Source organism: Carassius auratus, chromosome 7, assembly GCF_003368295.1.
Source record: "Carassius auratus strain Wakin chromosome 7, ASM336829v1, whole genome shotgun sequence".
Classification (NCBI taxonomy): domain Eukaryota; kingdom Metazoa; phylum Chordata; class Actinopteri; order Cypriniformes; family Cyprinidae; genus Carassius; species Carassius auratus.
In genome coordinates, this window is record NC_039249.1 from 230001 (window position 1) to 251658 (window position 21658).

Sequence of the window (21658 nt, forward strand, 5' to 3'; positions counted from 1 at the left end):
GGAAATAAAAAAAAAAACACTTTATGTGTGTGTTAATTTTAATCCACTCAATGTTTAACTTTGTTAACCAAAATAATCAACGAAAATCTTTTTAAGAGTAGTTTTTGGTTTGGTTTGCGTGCTTGCAGAATGCAGTTTTGCACACTCAGAATTGTGGCAGAGATATAACCCCATACTCCCACACACCCAAACACTCCGTGACGTCACACAGGTTTCCGAGGAGTGGTTTTGAAGCCAAAAGTGGGCGGAGCCGGCCGTCCTCACCTAAGCAGCGCGTAACTCCCGCATAATTGAACATGGGCAAAAAGGCGGGAGCTAGTTGCTGTAGCCACGCCCACCTAGTGCGACCGCCGTGACAGCAGCGGCTATTCACCTGTCACCTGGCCACGCCCTTAATTATGCATAAGCCTTAATATAATTTAAAGGTTGAGTTATAAATAAATTCACCCCCTCACAGTTTTCATGAAGGGCAAAATTTGCTATATAGACCGAAATCACCGACTCCTTTTTGCGGTCAGTCGAAGAATTAGAGTTTAAGTCACTTCCGTATGGGCTTCATGACAGAGAGCGGGAGGTAGGCGCTTGTTTAAAGGGACAGTAACACTACACGTTTTGTTCTGTTGACTTCCATTCATACGCATGTGGTTCAAGTTTGGTGAATTCTGACCTGCGAATTCGCATCAGCTGAAGATGTGGGACCAGGGAAGTTGTGGGACCAGGGAAGTTGTGGCCTAATGGTTAGAGGGTTGGACTCCCAATCGAAGGGTTGTGGGTTCTAGTCTCGGGCCGGACGGAATTGAGAGTGGGGATAGTGCATGTACAGTTCTCTCTCCACCTTCAACACCACGACTTAGGTGCCCTTGAGCAAGGCATCGAACCCCCAACTGCTCCCCGGGCGCCGCAGCATAAATGGCTGCCCACTGCTCCGGGTGTGTGCTCACAGTGTGTGTGTGTGTTCACTGCTCTGTGTGTGTGCATTTCGGATGGGTTAAATGCAGAGCACAAATTCTGAGTATGGGTCACCATACTTGGCTGAATGTCACTTCAGTAGAAGATCGATACGTCACTGTGTAGCGCAGTGTCCTATTTTATATAAGACATTTTTAAAAGGTTATTAAAATAAGAAGCTGCATGGTTTGCAGTGTCAATGGAAACAGGAAAAGATGGTACATTTGATTGCGGACACATTTTAGCGTTTTTATTGCTTAGTGTGTATATATATATATATAGAGAGAGAGAGAGAGAGAGACAGAGTACAATATAATACAATGTTTTTTCTACGCCGCTGCAAAAGACACAGCACAAACACATCATAATCCATGTTGTGATAAATGAAGGGAAACCCTGGTGCCTGATGTTATATCCTGCTCCCGCACATATACACAGCGGCGCCCGAAAAAACATTCTGCACATTGAAAGTCTTGTTCCTTCAGACCTAGAAAAATGCATGCAGAGACCTTGATAAAACAAATGCATACATTTGTAAGATTTGTGCTAAATGCATGAATCTAAAGTGTAAATGTAAATGTAAAAAAAATAATAAAAAAAAAAATCCAGAAATCTTATGCTAGAACGAAGTTTCAGATTTAGTTTTTGAGACAAAAGAAAGTTTATATTCCCTTTTGTAAGTGACAAAAGTGCTTTAGAGTAGAATAGAGTTTAGAATAGTTCAAATCATAGCATGTGATTTCAGTGCCAGCGTTACAGCGTGTTAAACAGATTCCTCAGAAGAAGGCGCTGAAGAAATCGAGTTTCTGATCTTCAGTCTCTGCAGCAGGGCAGAACGGAGGAGGATTCAACTGCTCCGGGTCCCCAATCCCCTTCACCGCATTAAAATAGCTGAAAACATGAAGATTATGACTAAAGTCAGAGAAAACACTGCAGTGATTCAGACACAGTGTAGAATTTGATTTTGTCAGTTTATGTTTATTGCTTCTTGTCAAATATGAACAGTGTCTTACGTTGTGGCGATCCATCCAGTCCTTGCACTGTAGTACAGCATGGACACTGGGAAGCAACCGAACCCTGTGACTGTGGCCAGGTATTTACCTGCGAAAAAACATCATTAACTAAATATAGGCATTGATTTTAAGAGTACACTACACAACAGTTCTGATGGGAACTTCTGTAGATGAAACATGAATCAGCACAGAATCAGCTCATCTAAAACCCTTCAGCTACAAACTGTACGTGCAGTGATTTTACTTGGTAATGTGACTGATTCCTGTGAAGACAATAAACAATAAAACAGACTGTAGGATGGATCTGATTTCATGCGGTTCATCTGTGTGAAAATGGATTAGAAGTTGCATCCTGTTTTATAAAAGGGAAAATCATTCTGCATCCTATATATGTTTGTGAAATATTTATATAATAGACTTTATGATTTTAATATATTAGAACGTTTGTTATTTTATTGTTTCTGGTTTAATTCACCTCCGATCTCAGGTACATCTCCCTTCCAGGTGTTGACCAGCAGACCTTCCTTACGTGATGAGGATCCTCCCAGAATCACCTGCGACTGCAGCGAGGCATTATGGGGAATGTGGAAGGGGTGGAACTGGTCACTGAGAGGATTCTTCTGACACGTCTGGTTCCTGTCGTCGATGGTATAAACCACACCCTGAGCAAATAAAGGAAAACACACATTTAATTATATGAAAGCCCGTTTCTGCCATGTGATGATGATAATAATAATAATAATAATAATAATGATAATGTTTAAGTAAATCATAATTATCACTTACAAAGTTTATAATATGAGAAAATTGATATGATGACAAAGTCATCATAGTAAATAATTATAAAATAAAGAAAATCTAAACGATGACAAGTCATTATTATGAGATAATTCATATGATTACATAAAAAGTCATGATTATAAGATAAATAATTGCAATTCTGACATAGTCATAATTATGAGATAAAAACACAAAATCATGACATAAAACGCCAATTATGAGATACAAAGAAATCATGACAAAAACCATAACCATGAGATAAAAATGTCAAAAGTCCTAATTACGAGATAAAGTAAAAATGATAAGTAAATTCTAAATTATGATATAAAAAGTCATGATTATGAGAAGTTGAAAATAATTTTGACTTTTTCTATCTCATGATGGACTATCAATTAAATTCTGACGAACACAATTATGAGATAAAAATAAAAATATTACATTAAAAGTCAATTTAGATAGAATGAGATAAAAAGTTGCAATTATGACAAGTAATTATTATGATATAAGTCAAAGTTGTAAGTCAATTATGAGACAAAAAGTCCAATTTATGACAAAAAATGGCAAAGCCTTATGGTAAAAGATCAAATTATGATAAGTAAATTACACAAAAAAAATTCATTTTTGAGATTAAAGCCATAATTATCAGATCAAAAGTCAAGATTATGGCATAAACAGTAATAATTCTCAAATAAAAAGTCAAAAATATTTATAAAAAAAAAAAAAAAAAAAGAAAGAAAGTCAATTATGAATTATATGAACCTATTAAAAGGTTAAAATGAATAATCAAATTTATGACATAAAAGGCAATTATGATATATAATTATACTAAGAACAACATTAATGATGACATTTAAACAGTTTTGGTTTAGTTAACATCTGGTGAATTTAGTAAATGTTTATTTAGAAACTTTATCAATATCTGACACAATTAAACATCAGCAAAATTTCTGTGTAGTTTTGAGACTTTTCTGTGAATTTCATTTACACGTATCAAACAAAGCGCTTGTTTTTGAGTGATATTCTCTGTATATTGAAGCTGCACGGATGAGGATGCGGAGTGAAGTTTGTGTTTGTGCTTCACCTTTTTAAACAGGAACAGTAAATCCACATACAAAGATTTGTTCTGAACATGACCTGTCTCCCATAAACGGATGCGCTGGCCCAAAGCATCATAAATATATTTGGCCACTGCCCAGACCTGGTCATCTTGAGTGCTCTGAAACACACCCGGTCATGCTTTATATATACAGACACATCACACAACAAGTCTTACATTCTTCTACAATGCACTGCTGGTGAATCTCAGTGAATCATACAATCAAACAGAACAAACTCCAGACTGATTATCATGCAAGTAGATTCGCAATGCATCATGGGAGCGGATGTCATTAATGAGCTCTGCTCTGCTGTCTTCTTATAATGTTTAATATGTCATAACTCACCAAGCTTATAGAGCCAGACAGCAGCCGTGGAGTTTCTGTGGCACACACAACATGATTTACTTCACAAAAACTGTAGTTCATAATTGTAATCTATTACATTACACATTGTAAGTAATATAATCAGATTACGTTTAGAGAAAATTTGATCCTGTCTTGTTTATAACGATGATTTAAATATATAAGATAATCTTGTACCATATTGATATAAAAAATACAAAGAAATTATTTTTGTAAATCAGTGGTCAAATGCAGTGTAGCACCTGAGTGTTGCCTAAAACTGAAACTTGTTTGTTCTGAAAAATGTTTGAAATGAACTGAACAACATCTGACATAAAACTATTTTTGAAGACTTACGGCATTTTTGTGGTGTTTGTGCCGAGCATCTTCCAGTCAGAAGCAGCACCGAACACAAAGCCAGCAGCGTCTTCATGTTTCCAGCCCAGATATCTGATCTTCAGCTGATCTCACTGCATTTAACACATCCAGGACTTCCTCATCTCAGTCCAGAATCCACGCCTGCTTCTCCATCTCAAGAGCTCAAATCAGCACCAGCTCGGAGACTATGGAGAGATCAATGCACTTTGATTTATTTAGGGCTTTTTGTATTAGATTTTATTCTTTTCATATTTTATATCTTATATGAAATATTTTCACTATTTCAAATAACTGTTTTCTGTGTGAATCTCTGTTAAACTGTAATTTATTTCTGTGATGCTCTGCTGTATTTTCAGCATCATTCCTCCAGTCTTCAGTGTCACATGATCTTCAGAAATCAGAATAATAAGTGAGGGTGAGGGTGATTTGCAGATGTTTTCAGACACATGACACTCAGCAGCATTAATGATGACTCTGTCATATGACTCTGTTTGATCATGACCCAGGTATTTCACAATGTGGAACAGCATGCATTGCTTTCAAAGGATATTGTTGCCAGCTAATAATAACAGTCCCTTCCTCATTTCTCAAATGTCACCCGGGAACACAAGACAATCATAAGGGTACATTTTTTTTGAGGCCAGCTTCAAAAGATGCTCAGGACAGTTGACAGGCCGCTGCTGCGTGTCGTCACGAAAGCTTTTCATGTTCACGTGTTTTTAAACCTTGCCAGTTTAAACATTTGATAGAGTTTAAAGCATTCAAACGTAAGAAAGCTGTACTGAGTAGCTGGTTACTCACACTTTGTGTTCGGTGCGCACGCAGAGAGCTGCATCTCACGGACAGCATCACTGAACCGAGATCTCCTTCAGGACGTTCCTCCTGCACCTGAACGAACAAATACAAATCACAAACAGAAAGGGATGTGAAAGAGTCCAATTCAGCACCGCTGTCTTCTGGTGTTCAGGGCGCACGCAGAGACGTGTTTTAAAGAGCTTAAACACCGACTCTGCACCTTCTTGCTTTTTTTTTTTTTTTTTTTTTTTAACCAACAAATACATACACAATATTTCAAAATACCATCTTGGAGAGTGTGTTCGAAAAAACTGGTTATATCTTAGGTGAAAGTAAACAGTTGAGAAAGAAATCGGATGTGTATCATTATAATGGATGCTCTGTCTCTTAAAGTGACCACACCTAATTTACTATCTGTTGTCAGTGTCTTTAATGTTAATCCAAGAAAATGAAAGAAAGAAAACGAAGCAGTGTTATTTTACATTTGATAATTCAGTTTCTGTACCTGGACACCTACAAACTTGAAAACTTAAACATTGTGTAAACAGCACAAATAAATAAATTGAACGAACATACAAATTAAACAATTTCAAACTTCACCGGTGTCCCACAAACCCCAGCTACGGCCTTTGAAAACCTTTAACTCTAATATGACAAAAAACTAACAAACAAACAAGATTTACGAGCATGGCTTTATCCAATGTTCAGATCTATTCTATGGCGATGTTTGCAAATTATTCTACAAGATAATGCGTCAAACTGTCATACTAAAAATGTTTGCAATTCTTAATGCTATCTAAACTGACAATGTTTATTAGTTAATGTGGGAGGAGATTAGCCAGTAATGAATCTGAGGTGGGAGTGGTTACTAATGTGTCTAAGAAAGCATAAGTAGTTGTTGCAGCGATATACTATGTATGTGCTTGACGTTCAGCCACTTAACCCTGGTTCTCGATTAACTTCTGTGCTCAACGTGCAGTTTTTATCCTCTTGTATAGGCTGATTTATTAAGTCAGTGTTGTGACTCCATTAACATCATCTCTGTAAGATGTCTCATCAGCATTAGTGATGAGTCCTAGGATAGTTGTATTGTCAGTAAATTTGAGGATGATGTTGGAGCTATGCTTAGCAGAGCAGTCATATGTGAACAGGGAGTACAAGAGAGGACTGAGTACACATCCCTGTGGGGCACCAGTGCTGAGTGTAAGTGAGGAGGATGTGGGATTGCCCATTCTGACCACCTGGGGTATCCCGGTCTGGAAGTCCAGGACCCAGTTACATACTGTTAACGGTGACTGTTAAGACCCAGATCTTTCAGTTTGGCTATAAGTTTTGTAGGGATGACAGTAGAGCTGTGATAAACAACTAGCATCCATACAAAGGTATCTCTTCCCTCAAAGTGCTCCATTTTAAAACACTTCCTGGAGTGCAAAGCTGTGAGTTTTACCAAATTATTCATAGAGTTTTTGTTACTCTAATGTATATTTGTCATATTGAAAGACATAAATACAAATTTAAACTAAATATTTACCTTTTTCATGTAGTTCCAGTGGAACAATTATCCTCAGAAACTGATCTTCCAACATCAGAAGAGAACACTTCTCATGATGTAAGGGCCGAGTTTCATTTTTAATGTACATTTACATGTTTGTAAATATAATCTGGGTTATGTTGGCTGTGCCATATTTATGCAATATTTGTATTCATTGCAGCTATCAAATGTTCATGAATTATCTTTCATCTTAGGATTTGATTGGACCTGACAATATTTAGGGGTTTGGAGCAGTTCAGGACTTGGCACAGTTTTTGGTCAGCCTCAGAGACCACCATTTGGCCTTGACTAGAGAAGAGTGTATCAAGATCATCACCCTGTTGTAGGCATTGGGGGATTATGACGAGAAGAAGACCATTTACCCAACACGTCACCAAACCACCCTAAAAAAGGGACAATTCAGGGCCACTAAGAAGATTGTGGAACAAGGTGTGAAGAGCACCAAAAGTTATGTTAAATTTAGCAAACACAGGGTCTTGATTGTTTAAATCGTTTTGTATAAAAACATTTAATATAACTGAAACTGGCTGAAATATCACCTTCTGGCTTGTTTGTTTAGTAAGAATTTCTAGTAAAATGAGTAAAACCTGACGCCTTTGTGACTAGTTTATCTACCTGCAGCCTGTTAACTTCAAACTTTAGGCTTGTTATAACGTAAAATTATCAGTTGTGATTTATATTTAATGCTGACTTTGCTGTGTTGCTAAGTAAGTTACGTTGCTATGGAACGTTCCAACCATACTATTTTATTTAGCAGAAGCAATATAATCATTTCATAATCAATAAAATCATTTTGGATCAATATTTTGTGTAGAAATTATTTGTCTTTTATTGTTTTTTAGTAAGTAGCCATGTAATAAGCGGGATAATATGCAGTCATTATTGCGAAATAAACCCAACAGGCTGACTAACGACAACGTACAAAGCTGAAATAATGCAACAACACAGTAACCCAGTAAAGACCACATCTGGGCTTCGGCACACACCATGTTGCTGCCGTGTGCCTCGAATTTGAGCTCTGTCATGTTAAATCTTTTTTCATATATATATATATATATATATATATATAATTTCTTTACTTAAAATCTATTTTATACACCATCATATTCGTTTCTGTAACGTGTGAATGTATCCTCTGTTTTATTCTACAACAAAATCAATCAGAGCGCATAGTTTTATTTAGATTTTCTGAGACTGCTATTAGCTTATAGCCCGTTAGCACAACCAACGTGGTTGCAACTAATCCCGCTTGCATTGCTACTACTCCATTCACACACAATACCATTGCTTTACTCACTGTTACTTGCTTTAATGGGAGATGCATGTCTACTTTTGATTAAAGGTGAGGACACGTTGACTATTTTTAAAGTTTGGGCTCATAATCATTAGATCACTCACACCCAAAGCAGTTATTATCATCATTATCATTCTGGTTCTAGTCAGAATCCTGGCAGCAGCGTTCTACATGAGCTGCAGCTGTCTAATGGTCTTTTGGGAAGGCCAGTGAGGAGCCCATTACAATAGTCCACCCTGCTGGTGATAAAGGCATGAACAAGTTTCTCCAAGTCTTGAATGGAAACAAAACATCTAATTATTGCAATGTTTTTTTAAATGATAGTATGCTGATTTAGTTACTGCTTTGACATGACTACTGAAACTAAGGTCTGTCTCCAGAATCACACCAAGATTCCTGACTTGATTTTTAGTTGTTTGACCCCTAGAGTAAAGGTATGCATTCACCTTGAAAACGTCATCTTTGTTTGCAAATGCAATGACTTCAGTTTTAGTTCTAGCTCATCCAACTGCACAATCTGAATTTGCTGTTCAATCTGAATTGAACTACTGGTTTCGTCTGGTCAGAGGAGAGCTGGCCCCCCAACTGAGCCTGGTTTCTCCCAAGGTTTTTTTCTCCATTCTGTCACCGATGGAGTTTCGGTTCCTTGCCGCTGCCTCTGGCTTGCTTAGTTGGGGTCACTTCATCTACAGCGATATCGTTGACTTGATTGCAAATAAATGCACAGACACTATTTAAACTGTACAGAGATGACATAACTGAATTCAATGATGAACTGCCTTTAACTATCACTTTGCATTATTGACACACTGTTTTCCAAATGAATGTTGTTCAGTGCTTTGACACAATGTATTTTCTTTAAAGCGCTATATAAATAAAGGTGACTTTGACTTTGTTAATTTCATCAATTAAATGTCAGAGGGAGTCAATGGGGCTGTAGTAATTTGGCAATAAGGCTAGGTAAATCTGGATATCACCAACATAGCTGTTTTAAGCAATTTGATTATTTTTTATTATTTGACTTAACATACAGGTGAGCATATACAGGCTAAACAAGAGCGGTGCAAGAATTGAGCCTTGTGGGACTCTGCATGTCATGGATGTCCACTTAGACTTATGCTCTCCTAGACTCACATGATAGCATCTACCTTCTAAGTGTGACCTGAACCATTTGTGTACCATCCCAGAAAGCCCGACCCAGTTTTCCAGTTTCTCTAGTAGTATGTTATGATCAACAGTGTCAAATGTAGCACTGAGATCTAGTAGTACAAGCACCAGAATCATAATTTAAGCGAATATCATTTATTATCTTAATAAGCACTGTCTCTGTGCTGTGATGCTGTCGGAAACCAGATTTAAAATGGTTTGTTCAGGTTTGTTCAGCTGATTAAAGACTACCTTTTAATAATCTTGCCTATAAAATAAATATTTGATATTGGTTAATAAATGCTCAAAATGGTGTTATCAAGATCGCTTATGAAGGAGGGGCTTAACAACTGCAGTTTTCAGGGAGTTTGGAAATGTCACATAAAGAAGTGAGGCATTCACAACTTCTAAGAGATCTGCCTCCGAACAATTAAGGACCCTTTTGAAAAAAATATGTGGGAAGTGTGTCAAGATAGCAGGTCGACGATTTTAGGTGCTGCACTATGTCTTCCAAAAATTGTAGTCATTGATTTAACATTTGGGCTTTTTTTTTTCTCCAATATTCTTTTATCCAATAACAGCTGGATGCCTCTGTCCATATAAGGGATTTCATGGTGTGTCACAAGTTATTACTTCTACTAATCCACATTGGACTTTCTGCAAGAGAGCACCCTCCGGTATCTGGTGTGAATGAAACATACAAAATGTCTCACTGGTCAGAGCATGGCGCAAACTCAAATCGTTGTGCCTCTTCTAGGAACTCAACCGTGACTAACAGGCACTGGACTTGGCACAATGGATAGCGCATTGGACTTCTAGCCAAATCTAGTGATGTGATTTATGTAAATATAATGAAGCTTGGTTTAGTTGTTAGAAAACACATTGCAGATCCCAGGTTAAATGACTATTCATCCTTAACAATTGTCAATGAAAACGTGACTCTCAATGCAAATAACTAATTTCTTAGAATTTTCAGTATTTGTGTAAATGTATTAGACATGCATCATTAGCATAACAAATTCATGAATATGCAAACATGAGTGTGTTTGCATTTGTTACTGCAGTAAAAACTACATGGGTTAATAAAACATCATCTGATCTCCTAAACAGCTTTACATCAACCCAGAGCTCATTTTTCATTGTCTGTTTTAAACTAAACAAATGATGAGGAGTGTTCAGCAGATTTACTCATCCTCATGCAACCTGGACAAAGAAGCATCATGAAGCTATTGCTCAATTATATTTACAGAATCATAACATTAAAGAAAACAGTTTGACTCAAGCACTATATTCCATATCATCTGGTCATCTGAACAATCGTAAGAAAATTTCAACATATAACATATATATTACACATATATTACACTAAATATATTTATATACATGAGGGGCGTTTCCTGGCAAGGGAGCAGTGTGGGAGTTTTTAGTGAGTAATCAGCTTGGTGAAATTTAAATAAAATCTCTGCAAAGGCTATTTACCAAGCTTTGATGACTGATGATCCAGAATAATACACAAATAAAATAAGTGAAAAGTTTATTATTAAAAAGAATACCTGAACGTTAGTAGCTAAGTCAAGTAATCTTTATTTTTATAGTGCTTTTAACAATACAGATTCTGACTAGAGAATTTAACTGTTAGATTTTTTTTTTTACTTCATCAGAATGCCTGCTTTTAGCTTTAGCTTTGCTTCTTAGCTTTAGCTTTTAGCCATGCTGTTAGTCATCACTGTTCTTTGAGTGCGGTTCCAGCGTGCTTCAGCCTGCACGCCTGCTGCTACTTAGCCACGATGAGAAGAAACACCACCTAGTCTCGTCAAACTTTACTTCTTTTCTTTTCCGTTTGAGAGTTTCGTGTTCTGAGTTAAGTTTTGTAACGCTGTGTCTGACCTCGACTGCCCATTCAACTTCAACCAGCCACACAACTCTGCAGCCAACGCCCAACCACGGGCTTCCCAATACGTCACTTCAACGACTACTGAACTTCCAGCCAATCAGCAACCTCGGGAAACTCCCTTTCAATGACAACTTAACAAAGGCAATGTACCTACAGAAATTTGTACTGGTTTATATAATATAATTCTAACCTCATTGAGGAACTCAATGTGAGGGCTAATTAAGTGATTGATGGTTATTCATGTCTATGCAATTTAACGTATTGCTGTAAACTTGGGATTTCACATTTTCATTCTCTTAAACTCATCCTTCCCTAACTTTCGATGTTTCTGCAACTTGTGTGAATGTATGAGTGCGTGCGTTTATGTGTTAGATTAGTTTATATGTCTTAGATTTATCTAATAAAGCCTTATTCATTTTGAAAAGAGAAGGTTATCTTGTGTTTTGTGCTTACAAGTTAATGTCATAAACTGCCGATCTTGTTACTGTGCTAATTGATAGTGTCTTCACTATACTTTAGCTATTAATATCCAGCACAGATTTTATGTTAAATGGCTCGTTCAGTGAATCGCAGGGCGTCTCGGTGATCAGCCATGAAACAGTGATTCTGTTCAAATTCCCTTTAAAATCTTAAATTATCCCCTTTGAGCTAAATTCACCTGTTTCCCTTACAGTATAATCAGCATAACAGTGAAAGCTAACACCATGTTTCCTGATGATATCTCCCAAAGGTAACATGTAAAGCGTGAAGAGTAATGGTCCTAGTACTGAGCTTTGAGGTACTCCATAATGCACTTGTGATCGATATGATACTTCTTCATTCACTGCTACAAATTGATGGCAGTCATATAAGTATCAATTGAACAGTGCTAATGGACTTCCATTAATACCAACAAAGTCTCATCTGTTTTTTCACCTGCTCCTCTTCCAGATCTTCAGCTTTCTCCTGACAGACCAACACTGAAAATAAAATAAAATGATCTACATTTTTCAACAGTTTTGCTCAAATAGGAATGAAATCAACTTTAATTCATGGACAATCTCTAGATTACCAGTTTTACCATGTGCTACAGAGTAATAGGACACAACTGCACATGGCTGAAATGTTTGTTAGACACTGCATCTGCTCTTCTACTCTACATTCTGCACCAGATTCGTATAACAATTGAATTAATGGGTGAGTTAATGCCTAATCTCATGGAGAGGTGTCTCCAAGGTGGCAGGGTTTGTGTGGCCTATGTAGCTTCCTCCTGAAGAGATGCAGCTGCAAATGATCGGCCTGTGATGAGGACGGGCAGGTGTTCCTCACTTGTTTCCAGGGTGACGCTTATGAAGCTTTGGGATGCTGGACACAATATATATACATTACATTATCTGCTATATATTTGCTTCTTATTTATTAAAATGGTAATTGATTGATAAAACATTGATCAAAATTAAGACACAATTGATACAGAATGAAAATCTTTTAAAAAGAGTTTTCTATAAAACAAAACTTAATGAAGTCATAAAAATCATGTTTAACCAAAAAAAAAAATAGGCAAGAAATTGTGTCTCCTGGTAGGACATTGGAAGTCGTGGCCTAATGGTAAGAGAGTCGGACTTGCAATCGAAGGGTTGTGAATTTGAGTCTCGGGCGGCAGGAATTGTAGGTTGAGGGAGTGCATGTACAGTTCTCTCTCCACTTTCAATACCACGACTGTGAGCAAGGCACCGAACCCCCAACAGCTCCCTGGGTGCTGCAGCATAAATGGTTGCCCACTGCTCTGGGTGTGTGTTCACAGTGTGTGTGTGTGTGTGTGTGTTCACTGCTCCGTGTGTGTGCACTTCGGATTGGTTAAATGCAGAGCCAGAATTCTGAGTATGGGTCACCATACTTGGCTGAATTAGATTAGTCAAAAGAGGCCAAAAGATGGTGCCTGTGTCTATGGCCTGCCGTCTGTCTCTGCACACTTTGTTTGTATTTACGTTATTTTTGTCAATTATTATTGCAAATGTCAACTCTCTACTGGTCTATGACTGCCAAATACTTTTAGACCTTCGACCCTTGATTAAAAACTTGGTGCCATTTGAGCATGATGGCCAAAAAACTTTCTGTCCTCCGTTTCTTACGGGAATACCAGCTCACCTTCGCCATGTGTCAGCTCTACTTTTGTGCAGAGTGCGCCGTAGACGCGGGGGAAAAGGCGGTGGTTGGCTGGTGAAATTAAGGACTAGGCTGGCGTCTTCCTCTATGACTTGGAATCCGTTCGGATTTTCGTCGCCTCGTGCTGTGGCATTCTGCGGATCCGTTTGGCTCCTATTTGGTTCCAGTGGCTGGCTTGGACGTGGGGCTCCCTGTTCGCTGTGTTCAGGCTCCTCGCCTCCACTGGCGTGGGGTGAATCAGCAGAATCTCCGGCTGCTTGCTCAGACTACACTGGCTGCAAAAGCCCTGGATCCAGCTAGGTTTGCCCTGGTGAATGCTACATCGCTAGCAAACAAAACTTTCATCTTGAAGGACTTCTTTGAGTCACGCGATCTGGATTTTCTCTGTGTAACGGAAACGTGGATTCCAGTGGGTGAGTCGAGTGCTTTTTGTGAACGTTTACCGTTTGATTCTTTCTACTTTAACTCCCCGAGAACGTCAGGTCGTGGAGGAGGACTGGCAACAGTCTATAAAATAAATTTTAAGTGTAAACAGCTCGCACTCTCTGTATCCTTTGCCACCTTTGAGGTGGATTTGTTTGAACTGAGCGGTACATCTCCAGTGCTGTGCGCACTCGTTTATACTGTTGGCCACCCAAATACAACAAGGATTTCATCACTGACTTTTCTCAATTTTTGGCTGAGTTTGTGCCAATGTATGACTGTCTCCTTATTGTAGGGGACTTCACATGTGCTGTCCTGAAAAGCCAATGGCAAGAGCCTTTTTAAATGTCATTGACTGTTTTAATCTTGTACATTGTGTATCTGGCCCCACACAGGAACGTGGGCACACTCTTTACTTGGATTTAACTCATGGCTTAACTGTTTCTAATCTTGAAGTCTGTGATGCTTTCTTCTCTGATCATATGCCTGTTGTATTTGAAATTTCACTCTCCTGTGTCATAGTTAAACCATATGCCCTTGTGCGCTGTGGTCAAATAGTTAACCCTTCCACTGCTGCTCAGTTTTCCTCTGTTTTTAATCTAAATTGTGTCTCTCTTTGTCCTAATACAACTGTTGAAGATCTGTGCACTGGTTTCAATGCTGCTTGCCTAGCAGCATTAGACATGGTTGCCCCTGTAAAAACCAAGGTGTCTAAACCGAGATCTGACCCTTGGCTGAACGATGTCACCCGCGCTGCCAGACGCGAGTGCAGAAGGGCGGAAAGAAAATGGAAGAGGTATAAACTCCAAGTGTCATTTCAGATACTTCGAGAGAGTTGGTGTTCTTATCAAAAAATTATAAAAGCTGGAAAGAACAAGCATGTTTCTAACATTATTTCTTCTAATGGTCACAATCCTCGAGATCTTTTTAATACCATCAAAACTTTTTTTTAATGTCCCACAACTCCAGTGCTTTGAGAACCCATCAAAAGTGTGTGAGGAGTTTCTTCACTTTTTTATCCACAAGGTGGAGAGCATTAGGGCCCTTATTGTTCCACCTTTGTATGACCCTGGCATTTCTGTAACCTGTTCTGCTGTTTTGAACCAGTTTGAGCCTGTTAGTTTGCCTCTTTTAGAAAAGGTTATTGGTCAAATGAAGTTCACTGGCTCCCCCAATGATGTGATTCCCCCTCGTCTTTTTAAAGAGGTTTTTCCTACAGTGGCGCCCTGCATACTTGATATTGTTAATGTCAGTTTAACAATACCCAGATTTACCTAGCCTTATCTCCAAATGACTACAGCCCAATTGACTCCCTCTGTCAATGCATTGATGAAATTAATAGTTGGATGTGCCAGAACTTTCTTCAGTTAAACAAGGAAAAAACTGAAGTCGTTGCATTTGGAAACAAAGATGAAGTGTTCAAGGTGAATGCATACCTTGACTCTAGTGGTCTAACAACTAAAAATCAAGTCAGGAATCTTGGTGTGATTATGGAGACAGACCTTAGTTTCAGTAGTCATGTCAAAGCAGTAACTAAATCAGCATACTATCATTTAAAAACATTGCAAGAATTAGATGTTTTGTTTCCAGTCAAGACTTGGAGAAACTTGTTCATGCCTTTATCACCAGCAGGGTGGACTATTGTAATGGGCTCTTCCCAAAAAGCCCATTAGACAGCTGCAGCTCATCCAGAACACTGCTGCCAGGATTCTGACCAGAACCAGAAAATCTGAGCATATCACACCAGTCCTCAGGTCCTTACACTGGCTTCCAGTTACATTTAGGATTGATTTTAAAGTACTTTTACCTGATATAAGTCACTAAATGATCTAGGACTGAAATATATTGCAGATATGTTCACTGAATATAAACCTAACAGAGCACTCAGATCACTAGGATCAAGTCAGTTAGAAATACCAAGGATTCACACAAAACAAGGGGAGTCCGCCTTTAGTTACTATGCTGCCCGCAGTTGGAATCAGCTTCCAGAAGAGATCAGATGTGCTAAAACACTAGTCACATTTAAATCTAGACTTAAAACTCATCTGTTTAGCTGTGCATTTATTGAATGAGCACTGTGCAATGTCTGAACTGATTGCACTATATTTTCACTGTTTTTTTTATTTTATTTTATGTAAAATCATTTTCTAACTGTTTTAAATTCATTTTAAATAAGTAATTTTTGTAATAATTTTAAAAGTTTTAAAATTACTTGTTTTATTTTTGTTATTATTTTTCTTCATTATTATTTTACTTTCTTTTATGTAAAGCACTTTGAATTACCATTGTGTACGAAATGTGCTATATAAATAAACTTGCCTTGCCTTGCCTTGCCTTACTGGAGTCATACCTATGAGTTTTAAACATGCAGTTTTTCAACCCTTGTTAAAGAAACCTGGTCTAGACAGACTTGAGCTCTCCAACTATCGGCCTATTTCTAAGCTCCCTCTGTTTTCCAAAATTATGGAGAAAGTTGTTTATCTGCAGCTGAGCACATTTTTGAATGAAAATTGTGTAACTGAAATTTTCCAGTCTGGGTTTATGTCAGCCCATAGCACTGAGACAGCTCTGCTGAGGGTTTTCAATGACATTCTTCTGGCTTCAAACTCTGGTGATACTGTTGCTCTGCTGCTATTGGACCTTACGGCTGCGTTTGATAAAGTCGACCACCAAATTTTATTGTCGCGACTGGAGAACTGTGTGGGCATTAAGGGGTTGGCCTTAGCCTGGAATATGTCCTATTTGGAAGGCAGAAGTTTTTCAGTTCAGGTCAGTGATGCTGTGTCCTCTGTGGCTCCTCTGTAGTGTGGTGTTCCTCAAGGGTCTGTCCTTGGGCCGCTACTTTTTTCAATGTACCTGCTGCCTCTTGGGTCAATTCTTAGAAGTCACAATGTTTCGTTCCATTTTTATGCTGACGACTGCCAAATATATGTGCCACTAAGTCAGTCAAAAACCCTTTTAGAGTGTCTGAATAAAGTGAAAGCATGGATGGCTATGAATTTTTTGTATTAAATGAGAGCAAAACTGAGTTTGTGTTATTTGCTCCTAGTGACTCAGCTGCTGTGGTTCCTGTTGACTTGGGTAGTCTAACCCGAGACATTATCCCTGTGGTTACAAACCTGGGAGTCAAGTTGGATGGTTGGTTAAAACTTGATGCCCAGATTAGTGCAGTGGTGAAGACCAGCTTTTTCCAGCTGAGGCAAATAGTCAAAGTAAAACCGGTTTTATCTCAACATGATTTTTAAATTTTTTAATCCATGCTTTTATCGTTTAGATTATTGTGATGCACTTTACACTGGTATTAGCAAATCACTCATGTCACGATTACAACTAGTCCAAAATGCAGCTGCTCGTCTTTTAACTGGAACTCAAAAATTTGACCATATCTCACCCATCCTCCAATCCCTCCCCTGTCTCCCTGTGCACTTTCGCAATGATTTTAAAATTATTTTATTTGTTTTTAAATGTCTGCATGGCCTGGCCCCCCAGTACCTGTCAGATCTGCTCGTGCCTTACACCCCCCTTCGTTCACTCCAGTCGGCTGGCCAGGCACTGCTGGTCGTCCCCAAGACCAAACGAAAATCCAGAGGTGACCATGCGTTTGCCGTGGCAGCTCCGAGACTCTGGAATGAGCTGCCTTTGCACATCAGATTGATTGAGTCTCTTCCTGTCTTTCAATCCCATCTTAAGACTCATTTATTTTCTTTGGCTTTTACCTGAGTTTGAGGGTTGACTTCTAGTTTTGTATCACTGTTGCATTTATTTTTATGTTTATCTATTGTTTTATTATTTTTGTTGTTCTTCTGTTGTATGTTATTGTTTATTTATAGACTGTGTTCAGCACTTTGGTCAACACTTTTGTTTTCAAGGTGCTTTATAAATAAAGGTGGATTGGATTGGATTGGATTGGAATGTCACTTTCACTTTCACTTTCACTTTCACTTTCACAAATCAAACACTTTTAAGATTAAAATGACATGAAATGACCATTATAACCAGTAGATGGAAGCTCATGATCACTAAAATCAGCCCAGTTGCCATTTACACTCCCTAGCTTTTTCTTGGTCTTACTTTTGGATTAATTATAAAATTATTATTATACAGTTTTTTTTCTTTGTTCTTTTTTTACATTTTTACTGTACTAAAGTATGAATAAATATGTTCAATAATAATGGTATAATAATTAAATAATAATGTATTAAGTAATTTGTATTTAACTGGTAGAAGCTGCTACATTTATTCAGCCAGCAGACTTGGAGCTACAGTACTGTAGGTTTGTTACCATTTAGCTGATTCATTCGCGGTTTTTTTCCCGTCACGTTTGTCATTCCTGAAACAGTATACATGGATGAAAAAAAAAGTAAGAAAAAAAAGGGAAGATCTTTGAGTGCACAGAACTCCGTAAACTTAATTAAAATTAGTTCAGAACGGATTCTGGATCAGATTTCTACATGATTTCTACAAATATATATTAAATACTGGGTTTTTGAAAAAATATAACCCCCCCCCCCCCAAGAAAAAACAAAAACAAGCTCATATGTAATGTGTACTCTTGGGGGCCCTAAGGAGCTGGTTAGTCACTTATGCCTTGGGCCGCCTCTCCCATGCAAATAACTAATTTCTTAAATTTGACATGCATCATTAGCTTAACAAATTCATGAATATGCAAACATGTTTGTGTTTGCATTTGTTAATGCAGTAAAAACTACAAGGGTTAATAAAACATAATCTGATCTCCTAAACAACTTTCCATCAACCCAGAGCTCATTTGTCATTGTCTGTTTTAAACTAAACAAATGAAGAGGAGTGTTCAGCAGAAAAAAATCCTGTCAGCATTTACTCATCCTCATGCAAACTGGACGAAGAAGCATCATAAAGCTATTGCAAAATTATCTTTACAGATATCATAACCAGATCATCTGAACCAAACAGGACAGACAGACATTTCAATGGTCTTATTGTCAGCGTGGGTGCAGTATTTCATCCTCAGGGAAGCTTGGGTTATAAATAAAACTGGTTATAGCATTTATGAAGGACGTCTGAGTATATAATAATATTCTTACAAACAGAACAGCCTTAAACAATTTATAGTTGCCTAAACCATCTTAGATGGTATGTAGGCAGGAAACATTTCTTTCAATGTCCTTTAATTGTCTAAATGCATAATTTAGTTTCCTGTTTAATTTTAATCTCAGTTTAAATAAATAAAAATAAAATGTAAAGTTTAGAATCAAAATATGCATTACTGCAGTTACATATTAAGGATTAATAAGTAGAACAAAGCATGCCAGAATATGCATTCGATATCAGGAAATGCATGAGCATGTCTAAAATAATGTATATGTTAGATGCAATGCAAGTTGCTTTTGATGAAAGTAAAAGCAAGAACCCTTGAGCAGGAATCTTAGTCCAACTGACATGGAGTCCCAGTTTTCCAAAAAGAACTTCAAATTTTGATTCGTCTAACCACAGAACAGTTTTCCACTTTGCCACAGTCCATTTTAAATGAGCCTTGGCCCAGAGAAAATGCACTGTACGTAGACGTTAACTTCAAACTCTTTGAAATTTTTCTCTCAGAAACTCCTTTCTGATATTGCTCCACTATTTTTTGCCGCAGCATTGGGGGAATTGATGATCCTCTGCCCATCTTGACTTCTGAGAAACACTGCCACTCTGAGAGGCTCTTTTTATGCCCAATCATGTTGCCAATTGACCTAATAAGTTGCAAATTGGTCCTCCAGCTGTTCCTTATATGTACATTTGGCCAACTTTTAAGAACACTTGGTCTTAACGTTCACTTTTATGGTGATGACACTCAGATCTATATACATTCAATACCTAATGTCAAAATGCCAGTGTCTCTTCTTTCTCAATGTTTTACTGAGATTACAAAAAAGGATGTCTGAAATTATTCTCTGTCTAAACAGTGACAAGAACTAAATTGTGGAATTCCCTGCCCTCTGAGATTAGGAATGCAGAATCCCTTAGTGTTTTTAAATCATCCCTTAAAACTTACTTTTTTAGGGTAGCTTTTATGTCATTCATGTGATTACTTTCTTTGTTATTAAATTGGCTTTTTATTTTATTGTTTGGTTAGGTTATTTATTTATTTATTTATTTACCGCCTGCACTGTTATGTGTATCTTTTAATTTAATTTTGTTTTGTTTTTTAATGTAAAGGGCTATGCTTCTGGTCGGGGAGGGGGTCTGGCGATGCTCTATAAGGAGAAATGGAAAGTATCTAAGTTAACGTTGTCTTCATACTCTTCTTTTTAACATATTTCCTTAAAGATCAATGGGGCAATTCCTACTATTAAGACTATTATCTACAGCCTCAGAAGAATAATTCTAGTGTATTAACTAAACTCTCCAAGTTTTTAACTGATCTGTGTTCCATGTCTCCTAACATGATAATACTGGGTGATTTTAAAATTTATTTTGACAATGATAGGTACAAGTAAAATTTTTATCTTGTTTGGACAGCTTTGAACTGCAGCAATTTGCTAACTTTCCTACTCACTCTAAAGGACTTACCCTTGATCTCATATGTTGTTCTGTTGTAACTCCTTACAATTGCACTGTTTCTGACTTGCATATATCAGACCATTTTCTGGTGTCCTTTTGTGCTCAGTTGGCAGTCTTTAAGTAAAACCTGTGTCAATTTTATCACATTCCGGAACATTAAGAACATGTGCCTAATTTTGCTGATGAACTTGCCAGCTTGTCCAGTAAAGCTGATTTCTCCACTGCAGATGCTAATGGACTAATGGAGATCATGGATGTTTTTGCACCTGTCAAAACTCTGAATGTTTCTTTTTACAATCTCTGCTCCGTGGTTTACTTCTGATTTGTGTTTGCTTAAAACTTAAGACTGTAGGCTAGAGCGTTTATTTACTAAATTTCGGCCTTACTGTTCATAAAGAAATGAAATAATGATAATAATAATAATAATAACAATAATAAATAATTCAGCGTGGTACGGACTGATTGATAGTAAAGCCCAAAGGGTCTTCTTTCCAAAGACACCAAAATTGTGTGTGCAGCACACTGAAGTCAGGAATTGTTGCAATTTCAAGGAAGGTAATTTTCAGCTGTGAGTCCCAAAATGCGAAAGTGCAGGTTAGCAGGTTAAGTAAGATGAGATCTGAGAACAAACAACTTTTTCCAAAACCTTTGAGATGAAAGATAATTTAGAAATGGGTCTATAGTTATTTAGGTCATGCTGATCAAGAATAGGTTTTTTTTTTTTTTTTACATTGGTTGGTCTACAGCGTGTTTAAAAGAAGCTAGTACAATTCGATCTGTAAAGGAGCTATTGATAATAGCAGTGACAACTTAATTTAAAGCTGGAAAAGCATCTTTAAAAATCTGAGAAGGCAGAACATCAGTGTGACAGAATGAAGGCTTCATACTAAGAAGAATATCATAAAGCTGTGAAGGTGACACGGCTCTGAAAAGAGATGAGCTCTGACGAGAAGCCATTTCTAGAGGAAAATAATTGTGAGCTAAGGTATGTTAGACCTGATATAATCGACTTTATGGATAAAATGTTTTAAAAACTGTTCATAAGACATGTTTAAAACATTCTCTGATAATTTTGTATGATATCTGAAGTTTATTTTTCTTCCAACCGTTTTTGGGTGAACTGTTTTATCTCTGGCTCTCAACGAAGGCGGTCATATTTTCTCTCCCTCTCCTCTCCCTTACCTTCTCTGCTTTGCTCCTCTTGTCTCATTTACTCTGAGAGACTCTCTCTGCACTTCTCTCCAGCTAAAAATCATGGTCTCCATCTAAAAATCATTTGATAACTGGTCTCTCAAATCAATTGACACCATCTTCTCGATGAAAAGC

At 37.6% G+C, this 21658-nt stretch overlaps 3 protein-coding genes across 3 annotated transcripts in view; 1 reads left to right on the top strand and 2 right to left on the bottom strand.

Annotated features, from left to right (window-relative positions):
• Positions 1–21658, top strand: part of dctn1a (dynactin 1a) — a 105110-nt gene that overhangs the window by 20195 nt on the left and 63257 nt on the right. The window lies entirely within an intron of this gene.
• On the bottom strand, positions 1410–4725 carry LOC113105405 (ependymin-like). The gene is made up of 6 exons (XM_026266454.1): positions 4538–4725; positions 4184–4218; positions 3823–3957; positions 2437–2623; positions 1962–2049; positions 1410–1839 (listed from the first exon to the last, which is right to left on the bottom strand). Exons 1-6 carry the CDS (start codon positions 4611–4613, stop codon positions 1725–1727), a joined length of 636 nt encoding a protein of 211 aa, XP_026122239.1. The 5' UTR covers positions 4614–4725; the 3' UTR covers positions 1410–1724.
• LOC113105404 (ependymin-2-like) overlaps positions 4909–21658 on the bottom strand; it is an 86890-nt gene continuing 70140 nt past the window's right edge. Inside the window, exon 5 of the mRNA XM_026266453.1 lies at positions 4909–5446. Within this exon, the coding sequence (XP_026122238.1) occupies positions 5427–5446 (20 nt within the window). The 3' untranslated portion in view covers positions 4909–5426. The remainder of the gene's footprint in view (positions 5447–21658) is intronic.

Excerpts from the sequence above, each read along its gene's own strand:
- LOC113105405 (XM_026266454.1), bottom strand. The coding sequence starts at position 4,613 with ATGAAGACGCTGCTGGCTTTGTGTTCGGTGCTGCTTCTGACTGGAAGA. Across the intron at positions 3,958-4,183 it reads TGTCTGGCTCTATAAGCTTG|AGCACTCAAGATGACCAGGT; the intron begins GTGAGTTATGAC and ends GGTGTGTTTCAG. Across the intron at positions 2,050-2,436 it reads AGATGTACCTGAGATCGGAG|GTAAATACCTGGCCACAGTC; the intron begins GTGAATTAAACC and ends GTTTTTTCGCAG.